Here is a 17,215-nt window from a genome sequence, read left to right as displayed (position 1 = left end):
TTTTCCCAATTTAGATCATATGGCTGTTGGTTGTTCTCCTGTATTTCTAGTTACATTTCACTCAGTAGGATGATTTTGAAATTCATCTCTGTTGTTGTGTTAAAAATTTTAAAAAGAGGTACTATTTGATTACAGAGCAGTAATCTACTTCATGAGAACAAGTCCGATTCTCCTTTAAAGAAAAATCTGAGCTATTTTCAATTTGGGGCCATTACAAATTAGCGACTACAAGAATGACTATACATGCTGTCTTCATTTGTGTGCATTAAGTTTAATTCTTCTGAGCAGAGCTGCAAAGCCATTAGTAAAGGTGTGTTTTGTGCAGTCAGTGCTCCTCGCTATGGCAATCCTGATAGGTACACCAAGTTACAGGAGGGCTATTCTTATGTTACCTAAAAGACACTATTCATTTTTTGAATCTTTCCTCTCTTCTTTAAATAATTATAAGGATTTGTTCATTATTCTTATCATTTTCATGCTGAAATTTTTACACTAGATATCCATCTGGATCTGCTTCAAATTCTCTGTTAATATTTCCTATCTTTTTATTCACTATGAGGCTATTACAACAACTACTTTAAAATCCTTGTCTGCAGGCCGGGCACAGTGGATCATGCCTAGCTTCTCAGGAGGCTGAGATCTGAAGATCAAGGTTCAAAGCTAGCCAGGGCACAAAAGGACCTGAGATTCTTATCTACAATTAACCTCTAGAAAACAGGAAGTGGCACTTAGCTCAACAGTAGGGTGGTAGCCTTGAGCTGAAGAGCTCAGGGACAACCCCAGGCCCAGGGTTAGGGAGGCAAGGCTAAAGAGCTCAAGGACAGCACCCAGGCCAAGTTCAAGCCCCATGACCCACAAAAAACAAAGAAACAAACCAGAGATAATCTAAATGCCCATCATCCTACACAGATTACAACATTTTCATACAATGGTACTATACACCAGGAAAAGTAAAGAAGCATACGCAAGTAAAAATAAGCCAGATACGAAAAAGAAAACTCTGGAATCCACTTTATTTTTTAGAACAGAGGAATGAATCCATGGTTTCAGTCAAGATGGTGGTGACTTTTGGCAAGAAGGAAAAGAATAAAGATCTGAGGGAGCACAAAGGTATCTAGCTTCTGACAATACCTACTTCTTGACCCCAATATTGATTATGATGGTGTGGTCACTGCCACAATTTCTGAAGTTTACTCTTATAATTTGTCCATCCAGGTACAAAAGTTTGTTTCAAGAAAGTACTGTTTGCCAGGTATAGTGGCTCACACCTGTAATCCTAGCTACTCAGGAGGCTGAGATCTAAGGATCATGGTTCAGCCAGCCCAGGAACTAAAGATTTTGAGACTCTTATTAACCACTAGAAAATCTGAAGTAGCGCTGTAGCAAGGGGTAGGGTGGTAGCCTTGAGCTGAAAAGCTCAGGACAGCGCCCAGGCCCAGACGTCAAGCCCCACCACCAACAAAAAAAAAAGTACTATGTTTTTATTTGGAGGAATATGAAGAACTTACATAGAACAAAAATATTCTATAATTCATCTTTCCTTTTTCCAGATAAGGATATTAAACTGTGGATAGATTTTATTTTCCTACATATATAATCACCATTTCATTATAATTATGTTTATTATATATAAACATTATGCGTGTGAGAGAGAGACGAGAGAGGGAGAGAGGAAGAGGGGGAGGGAGAGGAAGCGGAGAGGGAGAGGGAGAGGGAGAGGAAGAGGGAATGAGAATCAAAGGCCTCAACATATGTAATGCATATTATCTACTAAGCTACATCCTAGCCCCAATCATACTTTCTGTTAAAGCATTTGAGCATGTTCTCATTTTTTAGTGACTTTATAAAATTAACTGTAAGTTATCGAATATTATTTGGTGACATCTCATGAAAATTTCAGTAATAAAAATGAAGTCAATTTTAGTAAAAGTAAACATCAAATAATTACAATAATTTCCTAAGTTGAGCTATAAAATAGCTCAACACAGAACTCAAGTTACTATGCTATATGGGAATGAATATATTTTTCATGAAATTTGTCTTTACTTGGTACAGAAAACATCAAAATTGTATGTTTTAATGGCTTACCATCATATTCTGATATAATTTGCATAATATTTAAATCATATTAAATATATCTGCGTCTTCAAAAACGGTTTCTGCATGGTAAAACCTTTCAAAATCCTTCCAGCTTTCTGAAACACCACATTTTACACCAGAACTTCTTGTTCCTATCTAACTGTAGCCTCTATATCTACTGATGAACCTGTTTCCATTCTACCAGAGTCCCACCCTCCAGTGGCTAGGATTTCATTTATTCCAAACTTCTTTATTTAAGAACATTGTCTCATATGAAATTTCATCACACCTGTGAGATTACACTATGTAGTTGTAATTGCTTTCTGTGCCTGGTTTATTTCACTTAACACAATGATTAAACATCTTGCTGCAAATGACAAGACTTCACTTTTGGTTATGGCTGAATAGTATTCCATGCATATGTACACCACAGTATCTTTATTCAATATATCAGCTGATGGACACTTTTTGTTTCATGACTATTGTGAACAGTACTGAAATTAACATGGGAATTCTGGTTGCCTTTTCAACATATTGATTTCATTTCATTTGGATGAATTTATTTGAAATGTTTGTAATGTTAGTTTACAGACACAGGAAACAATGGGATAAAAATTTTTAAATGTTTAAAGGGAGACAGTAACTTCTACATCCTGTTAAGTTTACATAAATATCACACAAACCAGCACATAAGCCAGAAACAGAAAGGCAAGGCAAAATACAGAATAATTTGACATCCCCTACTCATGGCAGACACAACTAACTGATCTAATGGCACAGTCTGATTTGTCCCACTCAGTGTGCTAGTAGGCAGTCCTTTAGTCAAATGTTCTGTTATAATGGATAACACACTACACTGAGGTATTAAGACACCTGAAGTCTAATAACAGCTCTGCTATATTAATGAAATAAATGCCCTCCTGACTGAACTAGCAATATAATACAATACAATAGGATGGCTTGTTGAATTAACTAAAACTTCCATGTTTTTCCTTTCTCTGTTCCCTCTACCTTAAAAATGTAACTGGGATGTTTACATTATAGCCATGTCTGCTGCTACCACCTTTCCAACTGACATACTCCGTAATTTAGATTATCTCAGTCACTTCCATATTGGTGTGTTGACTCTGCCCCTGACCAGAATTTCTTTTCTCAACAATGTGTGCTGTTAAATTTAACTCATCATCTAACACTCCGTTGTTCAGTCATCTTTGTCATTCCAATTCTCTCCTAAGAACAAACAGGTTCTTATTACCTATAAGATTTTAAACAACCTTTTGTCTCCAATCCTTGTGCTTAATTCTTCCATTTTTGCTCAATCCCTCATTTATTCTATACTAACAACAGTGACCTTTCTGTTGTTCCTTGAATTTATCATGTCAACCTAGTGCCTCGGGGTCTTTGCATATGCTATTACTTCTCTTGAAACCATTCTTTCACCTCCTTGAAAAATTCTATACAAATATAATTTTTTCAATGAGATCTATAGTATCTATGAAAAAGGTAGCCCCCTTCCACTGCTCTTGCCAATTCTCCAGAGCGCTTATAATACTTGTAATATTTATCATTATATTATGCTTGTAACTATTTTCTACTACTGTTCATATTATGGAAACTGACAAATTGGAAATGATGTATATGGATACTCTTTAATACTGTAATACCATATAACCCTACAGCTCTATTCCAATTCTTCAAGTAAATCTAAATTGTCTTTATTTCAGTATATCATAATTGACTAACACTAAGATAGATGCAAACAGCAGGGCACCCATGGCTCACAGCTGTTATCTGAGTATAAAGAGGCTAAGACCTAAGAATCTTGGTTTGAAGCTAGCCTGGGCATAGAAGTCCACAAGGCTGCATCTCCAATTAACCAGCAAAAACGCCTCACTGGGATGTGGCTCAAGTGGTAAGAGCAACCACTATAAGCAAAATGGTCAAGCCAAAAGCACAAGTCCCTAGTTCAAATAATTTGTGCATGTGCATATGCAAATAGTACTATTACAAATGAACACAAAGATAAATGTATTTACAGACTCAGAAAAAAATTACCTTCTCAAGGGGCAATAGCAACTAAGAAGTATTATACTTTTGAACTTAAGATACAAGTTTTAAAATCATTATCTCTACTCAGTTGAATAACTTTATAGGAGTTTGAACAAATAATTGTTATTTAATTAATTCATTATATGGGGGAATTTTTCATTTCATGCTGTTTGATCAAGGCCTGTGAAATAGGGTCAACTTGCTCTTCTGCTGTATATATTCCTAGCTCTTTATTTTATGACATAGGGTCTCACTATATAGATCAGGTTGTCCTTGAACTTCCATGGCTTTAAATTCGGAATCCTCTTGCCTGTGTGCCAAGACAGCACTACTTTTTTAATGTGATTTAGAATTCACTCTATACTTTGCAAACTCCCCGCACACACAAACACACAAAAAGAAAACTACAAAAATAAATTGGAAATGGAACATATTTGGTTGCAACTGTAGTTTTTTTTAATTTAATATTATTGTCCAGGTGATGTTCACAAGGGTTACAGTTTCATACATAAGGTAATGAATACATTTCTTATTGAACAGTTACCCTACCTCAGTTTTCTCCCACTTTTTCTCCCCCTCTAACCCAACCCCAGTTCATTTCCAACATATTATCTGGTGAGTAATGTTGTTGCATTGGTTCTCATGTAAATCCTGCTGCATAAATACAATACTGTGTTTACCTACTGATTGTCAATACAATAAAATTAACTCAGTACAAAAACATTTTTATTTGTTTTGGACATTAAAGCTCAAAGCAAATTCTTGCCCCCCCCAAAAAAAACTATTTTAAAGTGGCTATCTACTAGGTAGTACATTCCAAAGTAAGATACAAATTGAACTGCTTTCTTTATTATTTTTCTAGTAGCTAAGATACTGATTAGAATATACTTGAGCATAAAATTATTTTGTGCACTTATAAAAAGTTTACTAGTGTCAGGCTCTGATTACCTAGAAAGAATGTAATTACAACTCGAAGATCATCAGGTAGCTTAAATAAAGTGTGATTTGCACTCAGCTTTTTAATACAGAGGCATGGTACTGTTTAAAGACTATAATTTTGGATTAACTTCTCATAAGAAAGGATTTAGGACTATTATAAGAAAATAATTGAATGTTGATGTTTAGGAACACTAGGATAATAGTAACTTGTTAATGAAGTATTACTATCAAAATTAAATTGTATTTTTTGTTTACTCATTTTATCAACACTTTTGGTTCCAGTCATGTGAATCTTTGCTTTTGTGTTCAAATGTACTTTTCACTATTATATCTTCAAGGATGAGTTGTATAAATTAGTTATTTAGAATATTAGAATCATCTACCCTGACAAAATTCCCTGCTAATTTTCTCGTTTAAATATTTGGCATTAAAACAATCCATGTATATCAGAAACTGCAATGTTCTGCACATTGCTGTGAGACAAAAAAAAAAAACAAGTCATTTTCTTCAAGAGTATTTACATCTAACTGTATAAGATGATCACAATAAGCCTTTCTGTCTGACAATAGGACTTGGGTAAACAAATGTAAGAACTGCTCCATCAGCGAATGAATACTACCATGTTCTTTGTTCATTTGTTTTAAAAATAATATAGTTGTTTACAGTAGACTTCCAGACTCCCCTGCTTTACAAGCTCTAAGAGGCATACCCATCTGTACCCAGGAAACAATTCAGATCTGGGTCATGCCCATTGCAAACCTGAGAGCTGCAGACTATGTCCCCAATTTCCTGCAGAATCTTTAAGGACAATCTTCATGGGCTACCACATACACAGCAGATGTAGGATGTGATGGCCCAGATTGAGCCACCTGAAGCCAGAGATAAAATGAAACAAGCACAAGTTCACAGATGTATAAGTGGGTACACCACTAGCAAGTGAGGAACTATAGGAGCCAAGTGACAATGGCACCTAACCCTGCAGCCATGTCCAACCTAATTGTCCAACCAATCCAAACCACCACAAGAACACTTGAATCTCCACAAGTGATGATATCTATGAGTATCCATAAACATGCTGTTTTCAGAACTTATATTTATGTTTCCAGTTCAGCAAGAGGTCAGGTCTCTATTGCAGAAAGTTTTCCTTAGAGCAAATCTGATTCAACTAAAGCCACACATCATTCCAAACCTTTCAGTCCACACTGCCCCTTGTCTAAGTTCTTCCAGAAATCTCAGGCAACTTCTGAATTCTATGTCCTCCAGAAATTCAAAATCTTTTTCATTTTAACAGAGCTGGGGAATCAAAAACAAAGTCTGTATACCTTAAGCAAGCAAAGTACCACCAAGCTACATCCCTAGCCCCCAAAATACAAATTCCAAGGCCTTATTCACCTGTTTAGATCAGTTACTGTTAATTCAGGTACAAGGAGGGGAAGACAGTCTGGAGGATACCTAACTACCCTTTCAAGGTAAAAACAAAACAAGTTTTAGGAGATTGGCAATTCTGTGGCAATATTTCAACCCTCCAACTTTGCTGAATGCTGGGGCTTAAACTCAGGGCCTGGGTACTATTCCTAAGCTTGTTTGATCAAAGCTAGGTGTCTACCACCTGAGCTACAGCTTCACTTCTAGCTTTTTAGTGATTAATTGGTGATAAGAGCCTTATAGACTTTCCTACACAAGCTACTTTTGAACCCTGATCCTCAGTTCCAAGTCTATTGAGAAGCTAATATTACAGGCATGAGTTACCAGTGCCCAGTGCTAGTTAATCTTTTTTATATATACATGTATAAGAACGTGTTAATATAGCAATCATGATGCCATATGATCTTTTCAGAGGCCTGCTTACAAGGCTGGCTCTTAGCTGGTATCTGAGAACTTGATTTAGTGAATATTCTTTCTCATCCAATATATAATTGCTAAGACTGACTCATCAAGCCCAAACTGTTTGAACAAACAAAACAAACTATGCTGGAAACTTGCTTCCCTCTGAAATTCTGAAATGATAATCATAGTACACTTAAAAGCATAAATAAAAACTTCTTGGTAGACTCCCTTTGGAATCTGATGAAAGGCAGCATAGTTTAGTTATATGGAATGGTAAAAGGGAGGAATTTGTTTCAACATAATCCATCCATGCGTTTTTAGTTTACATAATTCCTTAAGGAATATACTCTACTTATTGCCCAAACAATCAAGAAAACTGCAACAGACACAATCATTGAAATAAGGTAAAGAACTCAAAGGATGAAATGCGTCTGTGACAATATAATCAAGTGATAGAAAGTCCCATGCTATCATTGATGACAACGTATTTTTCAGTTTTGATCAGTCACAGAAGAAAGGACAGAGGTGGGGGGAGGGAGAGAGGGAAGGGGCAGAGGTAGGGAGGGAGGAACGGAGGGATGGAGGCAGGGAGAGGCCCTGTTTCATCCTCTAGTATAACAAAAAAAAATAAAAATAAAAAGGAAGGGATGGAGGAAGGGAGGGAGGGAGGGAGGGAGGGAGGGAGGGAGGGAGGGAGGGAGGGAGGGAAGGAGGGAAGGAGGGAAGGCGGACTTTTTTTCTTTTAAATGAACATTATTATTCAACATAGGACATTTTGTATCAAATGTCACATAACTATATGCTTTAAAAAAAAGAAAAAAGTCAAGTGTGGTAAGTATACACTTGTAATCCTAGCACTGGAGATGCTAAGGTAGGAAGATCTTGATTATAAAATCAGCATAGGCTACATAGTGAGTTCCTGACCAGCCTGTGTAAAATCCTCCAAAAACTACCAAGCTGTGATGACTCAATGTAATCCTAGCTATTTGAGAGCCTGAGTTTGCAAAACTGTAGTTGCAGAGAAGCACACAATAGTTTGACAAGATCGCATCTCAGCTGACACAGTGGCTCATGTCTGTAATCCCAGCTACTAAGGAGGCTGAGATCTGAGAATCGTGGTTCAAAGACAGCCCAGGCACTAAAGACCTGAGACTCTTACCTTCAATTAATCACTAGAAAACCAGAAGTAGCTTTGTGGCTCTAGGTGGTAGCATTAAGCTGAAGAGCTCAGGGACAATGCCCATGCCCAGACCTAGTGTATCTCCTATTCCTTCTTGTAAAGTTTTCAGGGTATCTGCAGGTTTTCTGCAGATGATTAACCAGTTCTGCCAGCACCACTTGTTGAAGAGGCTGTCTTTCTTCCATTCTATTTTTTTAGGTGGCCATAGATCTGCAGGTTGATTTCTGGGTCTTCAGTTCTATTCCATTTTTTTTATCAAGGTAATATACAGAGGGATTACAGTTACATTAGCGAGACAGTAGGTGTATTACTTCTCACACATTGATATCCCTTCTCATATTTTTGTCCCCATTCCCCTCCCCCTACTCCCTCCCAATCATCTTGTTTTCCCCTCTTCCTTTTCCTATTTCAAATAAAGAAATAAATGTATATGCAATGTACCAGGAAACAAAGCCAGATATAGTAACAATATGAGACTAACCAAAGAGCAACAAAGGAGAAAAGAAATAACACAGTACATTAAGACAACAATCACTCAAGATAAAGCTCTTGTCTCCATATCCTAGAGATCCTTTCATTTAGTCTCATCCTATATGACCTTACGTATCTAGGTTTTGCACTATTGTAATCCTTTACTAGGAGAGTCAAGCTCCACAACCAACTGAAAAAAAAAATCCCATCTCAATAAAAATCTGGGTTCAATAGGTACTTGTCTTTCTACCTACATAAAAGTATTACAGTTTAGGAGCAAAAAGAGTCATAAAGATTTAGCCATCAGCTCCATTCTCTGTGTGCTCAGTGTTGAGAGGGTTACCTCTCTACCTTCACTCTTATTTCAACTGCTCCATTCACTGTCAAACACCTCACTGACAAAGAAAAATGTTGAATTTAAATCAGTAACTTTGCCTTTGCTATTAAGAAATTTTCACAGTAGTAAGATCAGGATTCTTCATGCTATATGTATTTAATCACTTCATTTAGACCTCACTAATAAAATCAAAGGTTGCAAAAAATAAAGATAGTAAGCATTAATTTTCTCTTCAAAAAGAAACGTTTTATGTTTATTTACTTCACATTTTTAAAAGCATATTTTATAATGTGTCAAATTGAACTTGTAAAATACTAAAAACACCATCTAGTCCCCAACAGATTTTCCAGCTATAGGTCATCATTTTATGATATTGAAACAACTCTGTTATAATCCGAACCAAGTTGCTGCAGAATGAAAATCATGTAACTGCAGAATAAAGTTAAATTCTAGAAGTATTAGTATATATAATGATGAAACATTTTTAATATTATTTGTCACTTATAACAAACTTTGTATTTAAACATTCAGTGAAAATGGGCAACTCAGACTTAATCAGTGTAAAACCAATAGTGTATAGATAATGAAGGCATAACAGAAAGTGGTTAAAAAATTATAATGAAGAAAGAACTGGTAAGAATATAGCAACCTGGCTGAAACTGATATTCATTAGAGTACTCTTCACTTCAATAGGGAGCATTTGGACTCTGTGGTCTTTATCAGTGTCCCAGCTGGTAATGGTTGAAGGTTAATGCCTTACCCCATTCTGTTCAATTTTCTATCCTAATTAGCCCTCCAAATCTATAGCTGTGAGTACCAAGTGTCTGTGCTCAAAAGAAACTAATTAATGCTACCAAATTAGATCAAGTCCAAAGATCCAACAGCCAAACTCTTAGTTAAATGCTCCTTGTTAATAGGAAGTGTAGCTGTCAATAACTGCTGTTTGGTGACTATAATGAGGCATCTTTCTTTCACTGAAAGTGATTTCATTTCTCTTTGTCCCTAGAAAAGCTGTTCCCTGCCCTTCACAAACCTAAGTTGCTGGCAGTCTGACCTAATTCTTACGATCAGCTAGGTTGAAATGACATGAAAAAAATTAAACAGAAAAGCTTTCCTACATAATCATGTTTGAGGCATTTAGCACTAAGTCAGATCACTTATTAAAATTCCTATATCTTCATAGAACTATATGTAAGTTGTACAATTAGCATACATAATGCTTGCATATAAAATCCTACAATAATTTAATGAAGCAAAGGCTATATTCAGTTTAAAAAAAAAAAGAAGCATCCTGGTTCTAAATTATGTCTTGTTATTCCGCTTAAATGCAGCTTTCTTCTGCTGTCTGAACAATACTAACGTATATTCTTTCCTAATTAACATGGTTAAACAGGAAAAATATTAAGGATTTATTATTATCTTACAAAATCATCAATTTTACATTCTAAAACATTATTATGAACCATCTGGTCCATGAAATTAATACATGATAATCTATAATTCATATATGCAACATTATTTTAATAGCATATACATAATTATAATTACATTAAATGAAGCTCATTTGAAGATACTTTTTATCTTCAGATGACTCTAGAAATACTTTGAAAAACAACCATGTCAATATTCTAAACAACTGTTCTATAAAAAATATGAAAATTAAATATTTTCCTTCCTGTAACATCATAAAAGAGTAGTGGTACAACTCAAATAAGTATTTTTAAGTTAGATTTCATTCTTTCATTATAAAAGTATATTTGCACTGTCTATAAGTAAGCAAAGAGTTCTAAAACCCCAAATCATACAATTATTTTTTCATTTTCATCTGAATCATATCAGGAAAATATAAATTTCTAATAAAATAAGCTTTTTTTACTCTGTGTATTAAAATAATGATGTTATCATTTTCTTTCACTGTGGGTATTTTTTAATTAACAAGATAAATGCAACATACAGCTTTAGACTGATAAATAGGTAAATATATTTTTCAAGTAGTGAAAAGTTACCCCAAGAACTTTATGTCCATTTTTAAGTGTATCCTACCTGATTGTAGATCGGGATACAGTTTTTCAAGTTCTATGAGTCATGCAGAAGATTGCCTTTTGAGACTATTAGCCTGACACCTGCCAATACCAGATGTGGCACTGCACCCTGTCTATAGGTGCCAATGGGTTAATTTGTCCTGACACCAGGGGTGAAGACTGAAGGAAATGGCTCTAAAGGGCTGTAAACAACTAATTCATGGTAAAAGTACCACAGCAAGATTTCTTGTCTAAAATTACTAATTTACAAATGGATTTTAAAACTGAATAATGATAAGCTATTTAATAATGAACAGAAATGATCATCACATAATGATGAGTCAACAGAAAGTACTAATCTAAGGGCAGGAGGCATGCAATGGAACAGAAATGCTCCTAGTATGAGAACAATATTGACATAGTCTCAAAATTATAGTTGACACAATCTGGCTTCCTGTGAAGAAACCTAAAAAGGTGATGCAGTCCACTATCCTTACCAAGATCACAGTAGCGATCTCAACAAATTTGAGTACAGAGTAAAGAAGGGAGCTAGAAAAGTAACCATATAGCACAATTTTACTGCATCTTTTTGATGGCCATTCCAAGAGGTAGATTATTTTTCTTAGACATTTCTACAGTAATACTGCCATCTCCTTTTCTTACCATTTTCCAATGTATTATGACCTTGTTTTTCTTTAATCTATCACTGATTTGTTTAAATTGTCCTTAGAATTCTATATATTAATCAACAGTAATCTCTAGACTTTTATTTAGTATTAGGAATATTAGTGTTAAAAAAACATTTTCAAAGAAACCATGCACACATGGGCACTTAGTGTACACACTTACACAAATATCTTCCAGTTAAATAGAAAAAAAAACACATAAAAGAAATCCAGATTCATAAGTCCTATTAGCAATTCAAAAAAGAATAAAGTAACACTGAAGAAAACCAACCTAGGATGTAGATATATCTATATCATAGAGAAAGAGAGAGAGAGAGAGAGAGAGAGAGAGAGAGAGAGAGAGAGAGAGAGAGAGAGAGAGAGAGAGAGGGGGGGGGGGAGGAGACTGATAAATGAATAATAGGGAGATATGAGATTTGATATTTGTTCTTTCCCTATCACAATTACCAAAAAAACTAGTTTCTCTAGAATACCACTAAAAAGATGCTATTCTCTCTATATAACTATAATTCTGTGAATAAATGGGAATTTTTTTGCTGGCAACTTGGGCATTTTTTTTCAATTGTAAATGAATTGAACACCGCCTAGAAGTTCTGAAAGCTGAAATACCAATATCTCAGTGAAGGATGAAAAGCAATTCATACATATTAATGAACCAACTACTTGACTCTGGGGCTAGGGATTAAATTCAGATCATATTTGAATTTGATCTATATATAAATATTTTAATCTTACCTTGAACTTGTTCAGAACATCTCTCTTTGGCCTTTTCTCTCATTATTTTAGGGATCAGAACATCTTTCTCAACATGTCTGAGATGCTGCTCTAGAAAAAAAAGTCTTTGTTATAATAAAGTCTCAAGTAAATTACCAGGTTAGTAGAAAAATAAGCACTCTATTTAAAATAATAAACTGTACAAATATGATTTTAAATGGCAGTTTTACCACTTGTATAAATGTGATTATCTTCATCACTAAAAATTACTCAATAATTTTTTGATATATGACAAAATGGGAGGGCTAGGTTATAGACATCTCTCTAAAAATTTCTACCTTTTTTTTTTTTTGCCAGTCCTGGGGCTTGCACTCAGGGCCCAGGCACTGTTTTTGAACACTGTGCTCAAGGCTAGCATTCTGCCACTTCAGCCACAGTACCACTTCCACCTTTTTCTGTGTATAAGGTACCGAGGAATTGAACCCAGGATTTCGTGCATGCAAGGTGAGCATTCTACCACTAGGTTATGCTCCCAGTCCAGATTTCTACCTTTTTGTGACACTTCCTTGGATAATGTATTCCAGGTAGACTGGTTTCATGGATTCATGCAGCATTTTCATCCATACTGAGATCCAAGGATAGATGAAGGTCTTATCTACCCTGGAAAATGAGGTTACTCATGAGCAGTTACTCCCAAGAAAAGAAGGCTAAGAAAAAAGACTTGGCAGAGAAAAAACAATACTACAAATCTATCTACACAACAAATTCCTGTGCATTTAAAACATAATTTCTATCATTAGAGTAAAAGAGTAAATAAGGGCTCCGAGTTTGGTCTAGTGGTAGAGTGCTTGCCTAGCATGCACAAAGACCAGGGTTCAATTCCTCAGTACCACATACATAGAAAAAAGCCGGAAGTGGTGCTGAGGCTCAAGTGGTAGAGCTCTAGCCTTGAGAAAATCTAAGAACAGTGCTCAAGCCCTGAGCTCAAGCCCAGGACTGGCTTGAACAGCAAATAAGCAACCTGTTTCTGCCTCCCAGAAATTGTTAAATTTCTGAGTGCCCTGGAAAACAAAGATAGAGCATCCTCAGTAAAAAATAAAAGGACAAGAAATCTCTGAAGATATAATGGGTAAAGTCAGATTAAAGGACATTTCCATAGAATATCCATAATAAAAGTGTTACCAATCTGGGTGGTGCTCTGTGCTCTGAAGCAGTAAACATGAACAAGAAACTTCCCTGGAGAAAACTCACTTATTTTTGCTTAAGGTACCTCAGCAGAAGCCAAGTATTCACCTGGAAGATTTCCCATCATCCAGAGATAGCTAGGAAAATTAGGAACCCCTAAACTCTTTCTGGCAATATGCTCTGTCCAACAGCATCTGAATACAGGTAGCTATAAACTGATCAGGGCATCTCAAAAGACACAATTAACAGCAACATATCCAAGAATCACTTGTTTAGCAAAGAACAACACAATGAAACAAACTAACCAATCTGAATTCATCACAAATAAGCAACTCCTTAGAGAGTTAAAGAAAATGGAAGTACAATTTTAAGGTAATTACAATAAATATACTGAGGCAGAAAAAAAAAAATCTTTAGACTGAAATGGCCTGTGGATTATCTGAAAGTTTGATGAAATGTCTGAATCCCCAGAACTCTAAAAGCACAAAGAAATGAGAACCAAATGAACATCTCATCCCACTAGCAGAAGACAATAGAGAAATAACTTTGAAGTTGAGTATTAATTATATTCTATCTAATAACAGTTGTTTAAAGTCACTTGTTTAGATATATAGACACTAAAATGTTTACTCCCTTTAAGCCGGAAAGAAAAACAACTAACCTCTTACCACACTGCTGTGCAGTAACCATCAATGGAACTCAATGATGTAAAACAATAAATGTTTTACTATGCATAGGCACCCAACAGGTCAAAAGGGCCTCATCTGGGAAGACTCAATGACTGGTGTTGATTTCAACAGCTGCAAAAGCTGCATCTGGAGGATTTACTTCCAAAATTACTTCTTTCTTCATGTATGTGCCTGACATCTGGGCTGGAATGGCTAAAGGAAGGAGCTCAGTTATGACTGTAAAACAGACCACCAACACATGGCTTCTCCATTTGGTTAAATTCTCACAGTACAGCAGCTGGGTTTGAAGAAAGAACAAGTTAACAATGAAGGTCTGGAGAGTAAGCCTTCAGGACAACCAAGTGAAAGCTAAATGGCCATTATGACCTTGCCATGGAAGCAGGCATCATTCCCACATTATGTGATTTCAGGTTAGAAAGTATAGCTCAAGTTCAAGTGAGAGAAGTAGGATAGACCCCATTCTTTGTGTCCATACCACTTCACAAAAATAAAATTGTGAAGGGAATGGAAGATAATGCCACAATCTCGTTTGTAAAACATAAAAGCCACCACAAGAACAGAGAACAAATTCCGATAAAAGAATCATGAAGCACAAAGACTAATTTTGACCTAATAAATATTTCCAGAATACGCCTTTCAAATAACAGAATATTTACAAATCTCCCTAAAAATGAAGGAATTCAACTTACAGGAGATGACACCAATTTGAATACGTTAGAAATCAACAAAAGAAAGATCTTTGGATAATCTACAATTATCTCTACGCAAAATAACATACTTTGAAATAACCCATGAAGATGATATCACAAAGGGAACATGAAACATTTTGGAACGAAAACACAATGTACAAAAGGAGGGGGGAAAAAGTGCTATAATAAAGTTGTATAATTGGGTCCAAACAACTTACACAGATATTTGTACCACTCTAAGCCTAATCAACTTATATTTCTACACTGAAATACACCTCCTCCCCAACAAAAAAGAAATTTATCAGTAAGCAAGTAAAAGAAAGGAAATAGTACAGGTGAAAGCAGAAATGAACAAAATAAAAGGCTCAAGCAAAAACACTACACATAAAATCAATAGAACAAAATCTAGTTGAGATAATTAAAATTGATAAACCAGGAACCAAACTTACCAGAAAAAAATTACAATTTCAAACATTAAAAATGACTGATCATATTTAAATAAGGAATATTACAAAATGTTAGCCTAATAAATATAACAACAAAAATGAAATGGACAAATTCCTTTTTAAAAAAACTCAAAAAAAATTCACTCAAGATATCCAGATACTTTAATTCTAAATGGGCTAATACAGAATTAGAGAAATTTCTCAGAAATGTCCCAAAGATACCTGACAAAATGGTTAATATGTCTTCCCTTAAAGCAAATGCAATTAAAAAACAAACAAGCAAATACTGAGATTCCACCTCACCCGAGAACCAAAAAAAATCAAGACAATCGGGTAACACTGTTCAAAAAGAAATGTACTGTTTACCTAACTTATACAACTATAATTCCTCTCTACATCATCTTTATAATAACAATTTAAAAATTTTTAAAACAATAGAAACAGTAGCAGGTGCTGACCTGGATGTGGACAAAAGGGAACCCTAATACACTTGTTTGTGGAATGTAAACTTATTCAACCATTCTAGAAAACAGTACAGAGGTTCTTCAAAAAAAGCTATGATACAGCAATTTCATTCCTGAGCATTTTTCCAAAAGACTACAAACTAGGATACAGTAAGGCTGCCGGCACAACTATGTTCATAGAAGCACTATTCACCATAACCAAGGTACAGAATCAGCCCAGATGCCCCTCAATGAACAAATGGATCAAGAAATATGGTACATATATATAATGAAATGTTATTCATCCATTAGAGAACAATATCACAACATTTGCAAAATGGAAAGGCCTGGAAAAATTACATTAAGTAAAGCCAGGCCCAGAGCGACAAAGGTTACATGTTTTCTCTCATATGTGGAAGCTAGAATTAGTTTGTAAATATAAAAGTAAATACTCTGGGTGTATAAGTATATACAAATGCAGTAATAAAGTAGATACAGAGGAGAACTTAAAATAGTGCAATTCCTTAGAAAAGTAAAATCATATTCAATAAAATAAACATCAGAAAATAAGTATTGTTGGAATGAGGTCAAGGAGAAAGGGGTAAACAAATGGAAAGAAAAAGGAAGAAGGGGAAAGTATAGTCAAAAATCCACAAATATTCTACAAAATTAAGAAAAGTGAGGGAAGGAGTGGGATAGGAAGAATGGAGACTGCTGAAAGTGGTGATATCCATGACGACCCAAGACCAATTTCTCGGTACCACATACATGGAAAAAAAGCTGGAACTAGTGCTGAGCTCTAATCTTGCGAAAGTCCAAGGACGGTGCTCAAGCCCTGAGCTCAAGCCCAGGACTGGCATAAAAAAAAAAAAAAAAAGTGGCAATATCAATCAAAATGCTCTGTATTCAGTTGCTTTGCTGAATGGCAATGGCATATCCTGTATACAATTACTTAAAGACAATAATTGCATTATTGTTCAAAGAAATTTACAGTCAGATAGTTTCCTTGGTATTTAAGGATATTTACAATATTTCTTAAATATTCCTATTTAAGAAAAAAGGGACTAATCAAAAAAAAAATGTAATCCACACAACTTCCACAAAATGGCTGTCAGGCCAGTACTGCCCCAAAACCAGACAATAAATTAGCAAAGACACCAACAGTCTAATAATGTTCCTTATACATGTAAAAAGATGTATTATAGATGTAAAAATGTTAACAAATGGACAAGCTGAATTTAGTAATGTCTGTAAAACGATGATAAAAGCAGCGTATGAAAGTGCATGAGATTCTTATCTCCAATTAACCACCAGAAAACTGGAAGTGGTGCTGTGGCTCAGTGGTAGAATGCTAGTTTTAAGCTAAAGAGCTCAGGGACAGTACTCAGGCTCAGAGTTCAAGTCCCACGTTCAACCAAAAAAAAAACAAAACCCACACTATTTAATCACAGGATTGCAAA

The 17,215-nt window shown here is 35.2% G+C and overlaps 1 protein-coding gene across 2 annotated transcripts in view; it reads right to left on the bottom strand.

Moving 5' to 3' along the window:
• Positions 1–17,215, bottom strand: part of Cmc1 (C-X9-C motif containing 1) — a 72,811-nt gene that overhangs the window by 35,348 nt on the left and 20,248 nt on the right. Inside the window, exon 2 of one of the 2 annotated variants that reach the window (XM_090351785.1) lies at positions 12,325–12,414. The exons of the other annotated variant lie outside the window; for it this stretch is intronic. Coding sequence (XP_090207911.1) covers positions 12,325–12,414 — 90 coding nt within the window. The remainder of the gene's footprint in view (positions 1–12,324; positions 12,415–17,215) is intronic. 2 annotated transcript variants of the gene reach the window in all.

Source organism: Megascapheus bottae, chromosome 18, assembly GCF_031878675.1.
Source record: "Megascapheus bottae isolate mThoBot1 chromosome 18, mThoBot2.hap1, whole genome shotgun sequence".
NCBI classification, from domain to species: domain Eukaryota; kingdom Metazoa; phylum Chordata; class Mammalia; order Rodentia; family Geomyidae; genus Megascapheus; species Megascapheus bottae.
The sequence above is the reverse complement of the archived record's forward strand: the minus strand, read 5'-3'. Positions and strand labels throughout refer to the sequence as shown.